Genomic DNA, 16,273 nt, shown 5'->3' with positions numbered 1-16,273 from the left:
GTATTAATTATAAAGGTACCAGCAGTATAACTAACACCGAGACGCGATTTTAAAACAGGGTAAAATCCTTAAGTAGTAACTTATAAGTAGGATGTTACTCCTTGTGAAGTAATGACATTTTTGTCCAATACGCGCGTCGTATGCGTAGTCACGCTAAAAGACAAGTCACTTAATTCCTAACTGACCAAATCAGCTTGCAAAAAACATAAAGTGAATATTCTTCTTTTCTTTTGTAAGTTATTTTTTATTTAGCAACACTACCAAATATACTATAAGCCTCAACCCTGTAAGAGGCACACGTTAACCTATAACAAACATTCTACTGCTAAAAATGTGACCCTGACAAAAAGGTCGCTTTATTTACCAACCAAATACTAACAGTGTCTAAGGTTTTTTAGCTATTATAGCATGGTAGCTGCTGTATCCCTCAACAAATTTGCATTCAAAATCAACAAATCCATGTTTTTCCAATAATAGACGGTACTCTGTCTCAGTTCTTTGTCTTCCAGATCGTTCAATCATCATCTGAACGTTGGCGCCAAGTGGGTATAGAGGACCAGTTTTAGTTTCGTTCATTAGAAGTTCTGCTATCAAAATAGCACCACCTGTTTAAAAGAAAAATAACGTAGATAACATGTTAATCAGTGTTAAAAAATAAAACTTATATTCTGAATATTTTAAACCAAAATTAATTCTCTAAGCGGTTTTCAAAATAATAGGTGGTTAATTAATAATTATGCAAATTAGGCTCGGTTTGGCCAAAAATTGTCCAAGCGTTGATTTGTATTTATATTTGTATTTTGTATTAATATTTGTCCTCAGTGAGGAAATTCGGATTAGGCCCTCCACGGACCCACGGCAGCCAGCAGTGCAGCGCCTACCAGATTAGGCAATGAGAGTAAAGCATCTTGCCTAAGGATGCAACTAGTATGGTACAGATAACCTCGAACCCATGCCTATCACATGCTAGTCCGATATTACCATTACACCATCACTCTCCAGTATATACAGCACCCGCCACGATAATGTGTTTTGTAGCGTCGAAAGAACAAAATTTACGAGGCCTTTTCGAAATTTCTATTTCATGTGGACAAATGTACGGTGCTGTTAGAAAATCAATAATAAATGCATAACTATATATTAATTGAATTGAGTTGAATCGAACTATTCCTACCAATAGTCGATTATATATGTGGAATATTAAGAGTACTAGTAAATGCAATAATTGTGATGCCTTTGACGATGAAAAACACATGTTCTTTGAATGTCCAGGTAACAAGAATTTATGGAGAAATATAGATACAATTTTTTAAAATATTGATGGTAGTAAAAGCTCTTTTAAAGAGCTCATTCTTGGCAGTGGAAATTGTACAAAAAAACAATTATATACCATCGCTACCTATTCTATTTACAAAATAAAAATATATAATGAATTAAAAAAACCGTTTTGTCAAAATCCATGGGTGGTCTTTAAATCTAATGTAGTTGATATGACTGCCGTAAGTTTGATTTAAATGTGTTTTATTATATTTATTTTACCATACAATGTAGCATAATTATATTGCATGAATTAATTTTAAATATATTCAGTTTATGTTACACAACAAAAGTGAAAACAAATCTGCAATGCAAATGGTGCTAGTTTTTTAAAAACAAACAAATGAAAATGTGTAAACTATTTTAAAACGGGATAGATGATAATGATGATCCTGTCAAGTGTATAGCAAAATATAAGAAAATTAATGAAAAAGGGAGTAATACAGAAATCATATATGTAAAAATGTTACTTATGAACTGTAACGACATTTACAAGTTAAATAATACGATTTTATGTAATATGAGATAATATGAAGGTGAATAAAAGTGGAAATTGCGCCACAAAAGAGAAAAAAAAACAAACTATATATTAATTTATAGAAAGCCTGCTTAATAATTACCAGATTCCAAAGATTTAAAGGTCTTGTCCAGCAGTTGGTGTACTTTCTCATCTGGCCAATCTTGAATAGTTCTGGCAAAAGTATACAAGCTAGCTGGAGGAAATTCATCTTGAAAGAAATCTCCAGAAACAAACTTGACCTTTTGTCTTTCAGTTTTGTCAGGTGTTATTTTCTGTGCCGCTTCTACAGCAGTAGCCAAGTCAAACACTGTGACCGTCGCGTCTGGATATTCAGAGGCTAAAGCGTATGCTAATGCACCGGAACCACCTGTATATAAAGGAGAAAATGGTGCTTTGAACGTAGTGCTAAAATTTAAATTAACATCCAAACGGTTTGGATATGGAAAAGCTCCTACCTCCTAAATCGCATATTTCACAGAAAGGTGAAAGGTCAAAAGCTTTTGCCACTCCTGGAGATGTAATTGAAGATAACTGGTGCATAAACTGTAGGAAAGTTTCTGAATAATCTTTATCAAATTCATAAAGATGTTCGCATATCTCCGTGGTCACCTAAAATAGAAAAGAAAATCATGCTTACTGTATTAGTAGCTTGGTAGGTAACATAGGTGGACATTCAATATTTCTGTTTTACTGTGTTTTCAACACATCAATAATAATAATAATGCTTCATTCACAGTGTCTCCCTCTCAAATAAGAAAATACAACCGATTCTGCAACTATTACTAGATACATATCTTAACGGACTATCGCAAGTCATTGAGATAAAAGTGTAGGTGTGAAACACAATATATTTCTTACCTCAAAACCAAATGCTTTTTTGTAAGTTTCGGTGTTTTTGCCGCTCTTGATCATTGTAATCAAATGCTGGTACAATGGGTACTGGATACGTGAAGCATACTTAATAGCCGCTACCATATTATTAGGCTTACTTGATTGGAGAACTTCTGCAATTTCGGGATAATTGCTGTAAATTGCTATATTAAATATCAAGAAACAATGACATGTTTTGATATAACATATACGGCGTACGTTAATTACCCCACCCTTTACACAATAATAATAATAATAATAAGGTTCAATTTACTATAGCGCAAAATGCAGGACGAACAATCGACAGAAAAAGAAGAGCAAAAACTAAAGAAAATGCAAATTAAAAAGGTGGGATTTCAGGAGTTGTTTGAATGTGGTGAGTGATTCAGCATTCCTGATATAATTTGGAAGGGCGTTCCAGAGAACAGCAGGTGACCACGAAAAGGCACGTTGTCCATAACATTTTGTTGAAGGCCGTGTAGGTATAGGCCTGAGTAAAACCTCAGATGATGACCTCAGAGTTCGTTTTGGCTTGTAAGGATAAATGATATCAGATAGAAAAGTTGGAGCCTTGTTATGAAGTGATTTGAAAGTAATGAGAAGAATTTTAAACATTATTCTCTTCTCAACTGGCAATCAATGGAGATGTTGCAATACTGGTGTTATGTTTTGACATGTTGGAATGCGAAGAACCAGACGGGCAGCAATGTTCTGAACACGCTGAACCTTATCGATAGTTTTAGCAGGAAGCCCGCAAAGAAGAGAGTTGCAAGAGTCTAGCCTGGATCAAACAAATGCATGGACCAATATTTCTGTCGATTTAGGGTCTAAATACTTTCGAACATGTCCAATCTTGCGGACAGAATTCATTGCAGATTTGCACACTTTGTCAACATGAGCAGACAAATTGAAGACAGAATCTAAGGTAACTCCAAGGTTTCGAGCGGTAGGTGATGGGGTAATCAAAGAGTTACCGATTTTAACAGAGGGTATCCAGTATGAAGGTCTATAGCGAGAAGTGAAATGAATCAATTCAGTCTTGGCATCGTTTAGTACAAACATGTTATGTGTACACCATGATTTGATTTCGGCGATACAATATTATTCTTTGGTGAGTTAACCCGAATAGGCAAGCCTCATACAGGTATGTTGTATGTATACGTTTACTAACCAGTTTTTGATTCAGATTTAAAATCTTTTTTAATAAGTTTTAATCCAGTAGCGTAATCAAGAATTCTTTCTGTTGCGTCCAGATTGAGTTTCTTCTTGCTGGCTATTTCATTGGCTGTCATTCCATTTTGATGAATCGCAAGAAGATCATACAATTGCAGTTCAGTTGTCACAAACAACGCCTAAAATAAATTTAAGTCGAATATTAAAGAATATTAAAAAAAACATTGTGATGGAATTCAGCCTTATGAAAAAACCCTTGTTGATCTTTCTTTTTATTTTAAAATAACGAGGAGGAAGTTTTTTTGTTTGTCTATTTGGCCTTAGTATAGCCTACATTTATGTATGTAATCCTAATGTTGGTTATATTCAATAAAATATACAATTCAGTCCATGGGGAAGGATTACATTTGCTTAAACAAATAATGACATTTTTAGTCGCGTGGACGTGACTCTATAGTTCACTATGTCGGTCGGTCGGTACTCATAAATTTCAGGGCATAAATCATCATATGACAATACAATTACGTGCGTAGCGCATGTAACGCATGCGTACGCGCGCTTAAAATTTTCAAAATTTATTTTCGATGAAATAAGAGTACGTTTCAGGCAATTTTAAGCGTTTACAAAATTGCCATGAGTGCGCAGATTTTTGCGCGCGCACTGCGCGTTAAATGTTATTGCGCACTCTTTTTGCCCGATTTATGTTTTCTTGACTTACTTTTCAACTCGAAATTACGTTATACGAGCACGTCAAAAGTGACAGGCTACGCACGTGTAAATTAAAAAAAATATAACTGTTTTTAAACATTTCATCATTTTTAAATGTAAGTAATTTCGGTCAGTTGGTAGGTTGGTCGGTCGATCGGTAAACACTAAGCACGCGACTGTAGCCATCTATATGGCCTTGTTTGATATAACATTTGGAGGGCGCTGTGATTTTACTTAACCAATGTATAGTTTATTACAGCTCCTGAAATATAGGTAAAATTTGACGTTTTCTAAATCTCGATTGATTTCTAAGTGAGTATAGCACAGTGAATATTAGGAAAAAACAGTTTGTATATCGTTCACGTCTAAGCCCGGTGAAAGCCAAACAATGGCGTCAAAAGCCCATAGAAACGGGACTAACAGAGGAATGTACCGTGCTGCACAGGCTGGCGGTGAAGAAATCAACAGGATGAACGGACAAACAGTAAACAAATAGCATATGTGTAGTGAAGCCAGTCTTTTTGAAGGCTGATCAAATACCAACAGGAAAAAGCTTTTTTAAAGATGAAGACCTATGTATAGCCCTACTAAAAATAATCGCTGCTGAAAGTATAATCGGTGTTCAAAAAATACGGAACCTATGGCGAATTTATCTAAATAATAGAAATGATAGAGTGAAACTAATTACGAATGGACTAAACATTAGGAATTGTCATATTACAATTTATGATAAAAATCCTTATTTGGCATACAACAACACTGAAACAACGAGAATAGTCATAAAGGATATACCATTATCGGTTGCTGACGTAGAGATTGCTAGCAAGTTGAAAGCGTTAGGATGCAAACCAATGGGAGATGTTACAAGGCTAAAAATAAGAGTTAATGGTCAATTAACCAGCTGGCAAAACGGTGACAGAGCTATTGTTGTAGAAAAGCTAAAATCGCCAATACCAAGACAGATAATAATAAATGGTTTTAGAGCACAGGCTTTTCATGACGGTCAGGAAGTGAGATGCAACAAATGTACAAAGATTGGGCATTTAGCTTTCAATGCAAATCTGATATAATCAGCTTCAAGTGTCATTTACCAGGGCATACAAGGACAGATGTAATGTTGAAGCGCATAATGTATCATCATCTGGTTCACCTGGTGCATACATTAATAAAGTTTGGGAATCGGTATTTAACTTTGAAAACCCCAAAAATAATAATACTAACGATAACCACTACCACTACCACTACGGTAGTTACGGTACAATCTGATACAGAAACACATGATGAAGTTTTTAGTATATTGATGAAAGTAGTGAATCATTAGATGATGAAAATGCGCAGAAAGAAACAAGTGAGATCACTATAGAAAAACACACAAACCAAAATGAGTGAGTGGCCGAGCGGTTAAGACAGTGGAACCGTAATCACGTAGCCATAACATCGGCAGGGGTTCGAGGAGGCTCACTCACTCCATGGTTCTGGTGGTAGAACGAGTCTTCTCGGATAAGGACTATAAACCGTAGGTCCAGTGTACACAACTTGCTCGTGTGCACTTTAAAGAACCTAATAGTACATCTTTCGAGACAAGTAAGGGGTTACACCGGTGTATTAGTACATCACAGCCATGCTGATCACCAACTGGGCCCTCTGGGAGATCAGTCTTTGACTGAAGAGGTCACCCAGTATAAAGATAAAACAAACAAACAAATGAGCAGGAAGATGACGAAAGAGAGGAGCAGAGATAGGAGCAGGAAGTGGACGAAGGAGAGGAGCAGGAAGTTGAAGAAAGAGAGGAACAAGAAGTAGCGGAAAGAAAGGACCAGAAAGCTGAGGAAAGAGAGGAGTAGGAAGTTGGGGAAAGAGAGGAGCATGAACAGAAGAAGGTAACTGACTACTTTGAAAAAAGTATGCAAAAAAGTAAAAGTGTTAGCACAAACAAGAAAGCAGCGAGAGATCTGAAGGAACAGTCCGAAAATGAAGGTAGGACAGAAGAAACAAGGCCAACAGCCATAAGTCACGTGCTAAAACGCATAGTGATACCGGACCGACAGACAGACCGACAGACCGACCGAACGACATAGTGAACTATAGAGTGGCGTCCTCCACGCGATTAAAAACAAAGAGTATTGAAAAAAAGAAGTTTAAGAAAGAGAAACAAAAACAAGTAATTTAATCTTAATAATATGTATTCTAAATATTGTAATTTCCTTGTGAAGCTCTTTACTCTAATCTTATGAATTTACATTGTATAACACTAAACGTTAGAGGAGCTAGATATATAAATAAGCAACATAATCTATTCCAATGGGTAAAAGATCAAAAAGCGGATATATGTCTGCTTCAGGGAACCCATCTAGGTAATTCACATAGTAAAGGAGTGTCGATACTATTACGAAAAGGTCTTGAATGCAAAATTGTTAAAAAATTAACTGATATTGATGGAAGATATATATTTCTTAATTTAATGATAAATGAAAAGGAATTAGACATTATAAATAGTTATGCTCCTAATGAAAGCAAAAATAGAAGTGCGTTCTTTGACCAAAAAGGTAGCGCAAATAGGTCTGATAAATCTGTTTTTACGATTAAAAACCTAATGAAAAATTTAAATTTAAATGATATTTGGAGATCCAAAAACATGAATAAGCGACAATTTACGTGGCGTAAGAAATTTAACAACATTTTCCGTAGGCTGGATTACTGGTTAATATCAGAAGATCTCTTTTCAAATGGAGATGTTCTAGCCTGTGACATTCGTCCAGCTATTCTCACTGATCACCAGGCGGTATCAATTAAAATCGATTTGCATGAAAAAATACGCGGTCCTGGTTTATGGATGTTCAACATTAGCTTTCTGAAAGTTGAAACATTTACAAAATTAGTAATTAAAATAATTGATGTTTCAATACTAAAAAACAATAGAGAATCTGTAAGTGCAAGTTTGTTATGGGAGCTTGTAAAAACAAAAATAAAAGAATTTTCAATTGCATACGAAAAACAAAAAAATAAAAACCAGAATAAAAAGAAAGAAAAATTACAAGAACAAATAAAAAACTTAAATGAAACATGAAACAATTTTGAATACTCAAAATTGTGACATAACCATTGAAAATAAAATTGAAAAAAAAAAAAGAGCTTGAAAACATCTATAGATAATGTAGAAGCAAAAGGCGCGCAAATTAGGTTCACAGTAAAATGGATCGAGGAAGGCGAGCGGAATACAAAATACTTTCTTGGGCTAGAAAAATCCAAAATTAAAAAGAAATACATAAAAAGTTTAATTACAAAAGATGGGAGCTTAGCAACGAGCCCAATTGATATTTTAAAAGAACAAATACAACATTTCGAAGGTTTGTACGCAAAAAATGTTATAAACTCTGGAAAAATTAAGAAATACCTTTGAAAATCTAATATAAACAAGGTTTCAGAAATAGAAAAAGAAAATTGTGAAGGTTACGTCACTATTGATGAATGGAAAAAGGCCATTTCAATGATGGAAAAAATAAAACACCAGGATCGGATGGTCTAAGTGTTGAATTTTATGTGTTCTTTTGGAATAATATTAAACATTTAATTTGCGATGCGTTAAATGAAAGTTTTAATTCTCAAGAATTATCATTTCGCAAAAACGAGGTGTAATCACCCTTTTGTTCAAGGATGGAGAAAGAGAAAATATGAATAATTGGCGTCCCATTACCCTTTTAAACACCGTTTACAAAATTCTTGCCTATTTATTAAGCAACAGACTTAAAATGGTTATTAAATCAATAGTAAGTTAAGACCAAAAAGGCTATATATATAAAAGGCCGTTTCGCCGGTGAAAACATTCGGTTAATAGAAGACCTGCTTTATTATACAGAATGTAATGATATCGAAGGGGCAATAATTACCTTAGATTTTAAGAAGGCTTTTGATTCTATTAGTAGAGATTTTATGTTCAATGTTCTAGAAAAGTTTAGCTTTGGATTGTTCTTTTGTAACTGGGTAAAAGTATTATATAATAACGTCGAATGTGTCACAGTTAACAATGGTTGGGTTTCAAACAATTTTAATGGAAAGAGGTATTAGACAAGGTTGTCCTCTATCTGCTCTGTTATTTATTTTAGTGGTCGAAGTAATGGCATCTAGAATAAGAAACAAAGATGATTATAAGGGTATTAAACTTCCAAATAATGAAAATAACATAGAAGCTAGAATAAGCCAATTAGCCGATGATACTGTTTTGTATGTTGGTAATGACAAAAGTATTAAGACAGCAGTCAGTTTAATTGAACTTTTTTGTGAGGTATCTCGAATGACACTAAATAAAAAAAAAACAATGCTTTTTGGATTGGTAAATGGAAGAACAGAATAGATAGGCCTTTAAAATTAAATTGGGTAAAACACCCGATCAACATTTTAGGGATATATGTAGGGTATAATACAGAAGAATGTACCAGAAAAAACTGGGATGTTAAATTAATAGAGCTATAAAGGACTTTAAAACAATGTAATGCTAGAAATCTCTTAATTTTTGGTAGAATAATAATCCTGAAAAGTCTTGCACTATCTTAATTAACATATGCTGCAAATATCACTGATGTTCCAAAATATGTATATACACAAGTTACAATCTAATATATAATTTTATTTGGAAAAATAAAAGGGAAAAGATAAAAAGAAAAACTCTAATTGGTGATGATGAGATCGGAGGCATTAAAATGCCTGATTTTACTCTTCATGTTAGCGCACTCATGTGTGGCTGGTTAAAAAGAATTATTAATGATGATGGTGCTAAATGGAAAAATATTCCAATGTATTATATTAAAACAAGGCCAACAGCCATTAAGTCGCGTGCTACAATGCATAGTGATACCGGACCGACAGACAAACAGACCGACAGACAGACAGACCGACAGACAGACAGACCGACAGACAGACGGACCGACCGACATAGTGAACTATACTGACCGAAATTACTGAACATGTTTAAAAATGTTGAAATGTTTAAAAACATTTATATTTGTTTAATTTACACGTGCGTAGCCTGTCACTTTTGACGTGCTCGTATAACGTAATTTCGAGTTGAAAAGTAAGTCAAGAAAACAGAAATCGGGCAAAAAGAGTGCGCAATAACATTTAACGCGCAGTGCGCGCGCAAAAATCTGCGCACTCATGGCAATTTTGTAAACGCTTAAAATTGCCTGAAACGTACTCTTATTTCATCGAAAATAAATTTTGAAAATTTTAAGCGCGCGTACGCATGCGTTACATGCGCTACGCACGTAATTGTATTGCCATATGATGATTTATGCCCTGAAATTTATGAGTACCAAATTTTATTTAATTGTGATTCATGGTTGTTAAGATATGATTACAAACGTGATTTCGTTAAATCGTGCGTAGACCGCGTAATTTTTTATTGCGCACCGTGAAAACATAACCACATCGATTCCTGGCCATAAGGAATATTCTGTGAAAAATTGACTTAGCTAGATTAAACTGATATCAAGATAAGGTCATAAAGCGATAAAACGCATAGTGATACCGGACCGACAGACAGACAGACAGACAGACCGACAGACAGACCGACAGACAGACAGACAGACCGACCGACCGACATAGTGAACTATAGAGTCGCTTCCACGCGACTAAAATTATGTGATGTTAATGTTTTACTTAATATGTCATGTTATAGCATTATTGAGGTTAATTCTGATAAAATTCCACTGTTTTACACAAATATGATAAAAGCCTACATAAATTATAACAGAATCTCTAACAAACAAGGCCAACAGCCATTAAGTCGCGTGCTACAATGCATAGTGATACCGGACCGACAGACCGACCGACAGACAGACCGACAGACAGACAGACCGACAGACAGACAGACAGACCGACCGACCAACCTACCAACTGACCGAAATTACTGAACATGTTTAAAAATGTTGAAATGTTTAAAAACATTTATATTTTTTTAATTTACACGTGCGTAGCCTGTCACTTTTGACGTGCTCGTATAACGTAATTTCTAGTTGAAAAGTAAGTCAAGAAAACAGAAATCAGGCAAAAAGAGTGCGCAATAACATTTAACGCGCAATGCGCGCGCAAAAATCTGCGCACTCATGGCAATTTTGTAAACGCTTAAAATTGCCTGAAGCGTACTCTTATTTCATCGAAAATAAATTTGGAAAATTTTAAGCGCGCGTACGCATGCGTTACATGCGCTACGCACGTAATTGTATTGCCATATGATGATTTATGCCCTGAAATTTATGAGTACCAAATTTTATTTAATTGTGATTCATGGTTGTGAAGATATGATTACAAACGTGATTTCGTTAAATCGTGGGTAGACCGCGTAATTTTTTATTGCGCACCGTGAAAACATAACCACATCGATTCCTGGCCATAAGGAATATACTGTGAAAAATTGACTTAGCTAGATTAAACTGATATCAAGATAAGGTCAGAAAGCGATAAAACGCATAGTGATACCGGACCGACAGACAGACAGACCGACAGACCGACAGACCGACCGACCGACATAGTGAACTATAGAGTCGCTTCCACGCGACTAAAAACCTGAAACTTATAACGATATAATGAATGAGCAACTGCAGGGAAACCACTACGTTAAACTAAAAAAAAAAATCGGTTTTCTACAAGCATTGGATTGACAGTGGCATTATCAGTATTAAAGACATTGTTAATAAGAACACTTTTTTAACATCAAAGGAAATGCTAGTGAAACTACAATGTAAAACAAACTGGTTAAATGAGTATTTGTGCATTATTAAGGCAATACCAATTCAGTGGAAACGTATTATTAAGGAGGTAGATATTTTCAAATGTGATGATAAGGATGAGATTAATACTACCAAACTAATATACTCATGGTTTGTGAAAGAATATTTCATTATTCCAATTTCATAACTAAAATGGGAAGAATACTTCAATGATAACAACATAGATTGGAAAACATCTTGGTTACGGAAAGTATGTAAAATGAAAGATAAGAAACTAGCACAATTCAATTATAAGATGTTACATAGAGTACTGCCTACCAACAAACGGCTTTATCAGTGGAAACTTAAGGAAACACAAACGTGTGACAAATGTGGAGAAATTGAAAATGAAAATCATTTGTTTTTTAGTTGTAGATTTATTCAGAAATTTTGGAGGAAAATGCTTAGTATCTTTGTAAGTTTAAACCACAATAATATATCATTTAAGCAATTAATACTAGAACGGGAGATAAGCTAATAGATTATATTTACACTTTTGCAGCATTCACTATTTATAGAATAAAAATGTTATCAGCACTAAATAAGCCAGTGGGTAAATCGTTATGGAATTCATTTAAAAGCAATATGCTATATAACATTGAATGTGGAACATATAACAATAAAGAAACAAGTATAGAAAAATGGGTAGCTTTAAGAAATACTATTATGCTAACATAATTTCTAATTTGATACGATTATCAGAAAAGGAATTAATGTGATACATATATAATCCAGGTTGTAAAATGAAAACAAACAAATGAAAATGTGTGAACTATTTTAAAACGGGATAGATGATAATGATGATCATGTCAAGTGTATAGCAAAATATAAGAAAATTAATGAAAAAAGGAGTAATACAGAATTCATATATGTAAAAATGTTACTTATGAATTGTAACGACATTTACAATTTGTTGAATAATACGATTTTATTTAATATGAGATAATATGAATGTGAATAAAAGTGGTGTTTGCGCCACAAAAGAGAAAAAAAAAAACATTTGGCAAAGAATGATACACATCATTTGGAGAATGAAAAGAACCAATGCCAGTATGCTGCAAAAAGTAACCCCAGAGAATAATCTGCTTAACAAAAAAACTATAACAAAAAACACTTTATGCGAGGAACTGAAAACCGACTACTGTGCCATTCATCAATTCAGTCACGGGCCGTCAGCCATGATGGAATCAAATGAATGTTGAAAAAAAAGGAAAAAAAACAAACCTGTGATTTTTGAAAACCGGTGAAAATATCCAATACAAGTGGAGGCGGCCAGAGTGTTGACTTAGTTTCGTTGTCCATTTTACAATACACAACTACAATAACACACTGCGATAAATAGGCACAATCGCGCAAATACAGTTGGTACAGGTATCTAATACAGCGGCACTATTTCCAATAGTGCAGTCAGCATAAGACTTATTGCAGCAAACGTTTCGGTAACCATACCGCTAAATAGAAATGACTACACAGTCACATTTGAGTGATTTTTATTATTCACGAATACTATTTTTTTGTTATTATGAAGGTATTTTTGCTGGTCGATTGTATTATAGTTATCAGGTGATTTGTGATCACAAACACGTCCGATGAATAGAGTATAAACCAGTTTTTTAACTGTTCCGAACTTACAATAAAATTGCTAAAACGACTGACTTTGTATGTAGACTATTTTTATTTTCCAATAAAACAACAAAGAAGTGCATTAGGCACACGAGATAATTATAAATAACTTGAACCATTTACCCTAATCCTAAATCTAACAAGGCGGACTCAATAGCAAATACATAATGGTGTCCCAATTTCACTATCTCCCTCGTACGGAAACAGGCAGAATTTGTGTTTTGTGAACATCATTTTGCAAACCGGTTGTGTTATTTACAGGTTTGTTGTATTTAAGGTTTTTTAGCTATCATCGCATGAAAACTGCTATATCCCGCAACAAATTTGCATTCAAAATCAACAAATCCATGTTGTTCCAATAATAGACGGTACTCTGTTTCAGTTCTTTCTCTTCCAGACATTTCAATCATCATCTGGACGTTGGCGCGTAGTGTGTGAAGTGGACCAGTTTTAGTTTCGTTCATTAACAGTTCTGCTACTAAAACAGCACCACCTGTAAAAAAAGAACAAATTATATAATATGATGTCAATGAGGAGATTGTATCGGCTGTATATTAATATAGATTGATGTGAACACAACCCGTTTCACTCATTTTATTCAGACACACCTGGGCCGGCTGAGAAAAAAAAGTATTGCTTAATAATAATTACCAGATTTCAAAGATTTAAAAGTCTTGTTTAGCAGTTGATGCACTTTCTCATCTTCCCAATCGTGAAGAATTCTTGCAAAAGTATACAAGTCAGCTGGAGGAAATTTATCTTGAAAGAAATCTCCAGAAACAAACTTTACCCTTTGCCTTTCAGTTTCGTCAGGTGTTATTTTTAGTGCCGCTTCTACAGCATTGGCCAAGTCAAACACCGTGACCGTAGCGTCTGGATATTCAGAGGCTAATGCGTATGCTAATGCCCCAGATCCACCTGTTTAAAAGAATCAATTGTTATAATCATTGCTCATGGCACAGTAAAAAATCAGAAAAAATGTCATTAAAGCACCGAAAGAATGTAGACTTGCCCCAAGTCTGTATTTATTGTCTTTATTTTATTTATTTGTTTTTATTTCGATTTTTGTCTGAAAAACCAAGTAGTATACGTATGAAACGCCATATGTGCCAAAATATTTATCTTTTTACTAATATTAAGACAAAACTCCGTCTGGAACCCAGACTACGAAAGAATGATGCATTGAATGTAGTACCGGTACCAATTAGTTTTAGTTTAGTATAAGTTGTTTCAAAATTATGTTTAAATGTGTCGTAGGGCCCCTCGGAAGAGCAGTTTTTATTTTATTACTGAGAGTGGGCTACCTTACTGAAAGAAAACGAAATAAATAAATAATTTAAGCCGCCTTGTCTTAAGTAGGCAAACTTTGCAACTCGGAACTTGCTCGAATTTACAAACTAAAGTTTGCTAGTGTAGACTTCTACAAACTAGTTCTCTGAAGTTTTCTGAAGTTTGTCTACTGGTTTATATTTGTAAATTTTAGCTAATTGTATCCTTTTATTCCTCCGCTAACAAAATTTACCGACTTTTTGTTTGCAAACTCTAATTTCGAAAACTACAGACTTGTTTTGCCAATGTTTAATTGGTCTACACTACACAAAACTTTAGTCTTGACAAAGTTTGCTCAAGTTTGCAAACAAGGTTTGCCAGTGGAGACACCTGTTTTATAACCAACAAAATCTACCTCCTAAATCACACATCTCACAAAAAGGTGAAAGGTCGAATGCTTTTGCCACTCCTGGAGACGTAATTGAAGATAACTGGTGCATAAACTGTTGGAAAGTTGCTGAGTAATCATTGTCAGTTTCATAAAGTTTTTCGAATATCTCCGAGGTCATCTAAACAAAAACAAAAAAGAAAGGACAAATTGTTGAAATTTGTATTGTATATCAGTAAATCCGCATTGTCGCAAAACTCTGTTTTAGGGTTTGTTTCGAATGTCTGGTGTTACTGTATTTGGGCTATATTTTACAATACATTTCTTACCTCAAAACCAAATGCATTTTTGTAAGCTTCTGTGTTGAGGCCGCTCTTGATCGTGGTCATCAAATGCTGGTACAATGGGTACTGAGTACGGGAAGCATGTATAATAGCCGCTACCATATTATTAGGCTTACTTGATTGTAGAACTTCTGCAATCTCGGGATAATTGCTGTAAATTGCTACTATTAAAAATATTAGAAATGACGTTTCAATTTCAAGCTATTTTGTAAACTTTCTTTTGCAATTCAGTTTTGCCATGACATTAAGTTGAGATTCTTGATGTTTGTAGGCCTACTGTATTTGGTTTTGTTTTGGAAATTGATTGATAATTTTCAAGAATCGTGTTTCCCAAAAAGAAAGTTAGACACGCCTAACACTTACATCCATTGTACGAGTAGGCCTATGAAGTTTGTTTTCCATTAAGAATTGTTTTGTTTTTGCGCAAACTGACTTATTATTATTATTTTAAAAAATAGAATATTCGCCTAGTGTAGACAGGATTAGGCCTAATGTCGGATAATGCTTACAGGTTGTTTGCTTACCAGTTTTAGATTCAGATCTAAGATCTTTTTAAATAAGTTTTAATCCAGCTGCGTAATCGAGAATTCTTTCTGTTGCGTCTAGATTGAGTTTCTTCTTGCTGGCTATTTCATTGGCTGTCATTCCATTTTGATGAATCGCAAGAAGATCATACAACTGCAGTTCAGTTGTCACAAACAACACCTAAAATCAATTAAAAAAATATTCCAAAACATTGTGAATAAAATTCAATTAGGCCATGAATAAGTTTTGTCATTTTGATCCCTGAATTGTATTGTTGTTTAATATTACCAGTTTTAACGTCACTTATTCACTTTGACCAAAAATTGGATCGCGAAAAACCTGAAAACGGTAATTTAACCGTCTCAGTGGGTTTTTTGTTTATTTTATCTTTGAGATGCAATCATGTTTTTTATTTGTTTGTGAAGTAAATCACTTTATTAAAACTCCAAAATGGCATATATCCAAAGTCTGAATCTATTAATCTCCATTTTTCATGATTTATATAAATCTAGATGACAAGAATTTATTTTACGTTCAGTGTATGATAGATACAGTATTTCATAAATGGGGTCCATTGTAAATAAAAGATGTCCAAAGTAAAATGGCAATAATATTATAATTATTGTGAAATATCTCTCTGATGTGAAGTTTTTTAGTTAATAGTGAATAAATGGAAATGGCATAGTTCATCCATTTTTGCATTATCGTCAAAATAATACATGAATCTATTAATATTGAAACGAGTAGTGTTATTTATTAAATGTATCTCATT

General features: G+C 34.1%; 2 protein-coding genes across 2 annotated transcripts; both read right to left on the bottom strand.

Moving 5' to 3' along the window:
* Positions 1-287: 287 nt before the first annotated feature.
* Positions 288-12,855, bottom strand: LOC140048134 (acetylserotonin O-methyltransferase-like). Its single transcript, XM_072093181.1, has 6 exons — positions 12,577-12,855; positions 3,879-4,059; positions 2,696-2,871; positions 2,293-2,446; positions 1,938-2,204; positions 288-605 (listed from the first exon to the last, which is right to left on the bottom strand). Exons 1-6 carry the CDS (start codon positions 12,652-12,654, stop codon positions 385-387), a joined length of 1,077 nt encoding a protein of 358 aa, XP_071949282.1. The 5' UTR covers positions 12,655-12,855; the 3' UTR covers positions 288-384.
* A 17-nt stretch (positions 12,856-12,872) lies between these two features.
* Positions 12,873-15,352, bottom strand: LOC140048143 (acetylserotonin O-methyltransferase-like). Its single transcript, XM_072093193.1, has 4 exons — positions 14,962-15,352; positions 14,660-14,813; positions 13,627-13,893; positions 12,873-13,468 (listed from the first exon to the last, which is right to left on the bottom strand). Exons 1-4 carry the CDS (start codon positions 15,076-15,078, stop codon positions 13,248-13,250), a joined length of 759 nt encoding a protein of 252 aa, XP_071949294.1. The 5' UTR covers positions 15,079-15,352; the 3' UTR covers positions 12,873-13,247.
* Positions 15,353-16,273: the final 921 nt, after the last annotated feature.

Source organism: Antedon mediterranea, chromosome 1, assembly GCF_964355755.1.
Source record: "Antedon mediterranea chromosome 1, ecAntMedi1.1, whole genome shotgun sequence".
Lineage (NCBI taxonomy): Eukaryota > Metazoa > Echinodermata > Crinoidea > Comatulida > Antedonidae > Antedon > Antedon mediterranea.
This window is presented reverse-complemented; position numbering and strand designations above follow the sequence as displayed.

Coding starts and splice junctions, on each gene's coding strand:
- LOC140048134 (XM_072093181.1), bottom strand. CDS start 12,654: ATGGACAACGAAACTAAGTCAACACTCTGGCCGCCTCCACTTGTATTG. Junction 4,060..12,576: donor CCGGTTTTCAAAAATCACAG/GTTTGTTTTTTT, acceptor AATTTATTTTAG/GCGTTGTTTGTGACAACTGA. Junction 2,872..3,878: donor TAAATCTGAATCAAAAACTG/GTTAGTAAACGT, acceptor TATTTAATATAG/CAATTTACAGCAATTATCCC.
- LOC140048143 (XM_072093193.1), bottom strand. CDS start 15,078: ATGGTAGCGGCTATTATACATGCTTCCCGTACTCAGTACCCATTGTAC. Junction 14,814..14,961: donor AAAATGCATTTGGTTTTGAG/GTAAGAAATGTA, acceptor GTTTTTGTTTAG/ATGACCTCGGAGATATTCGA. Junction 13,469..13,626: donor TTTTAAATCTTTGAAATCTG/GTAATTATTATT, acceptor CTTTTTTTACAG/GTGGTGCTGTTTTAGTAGCA.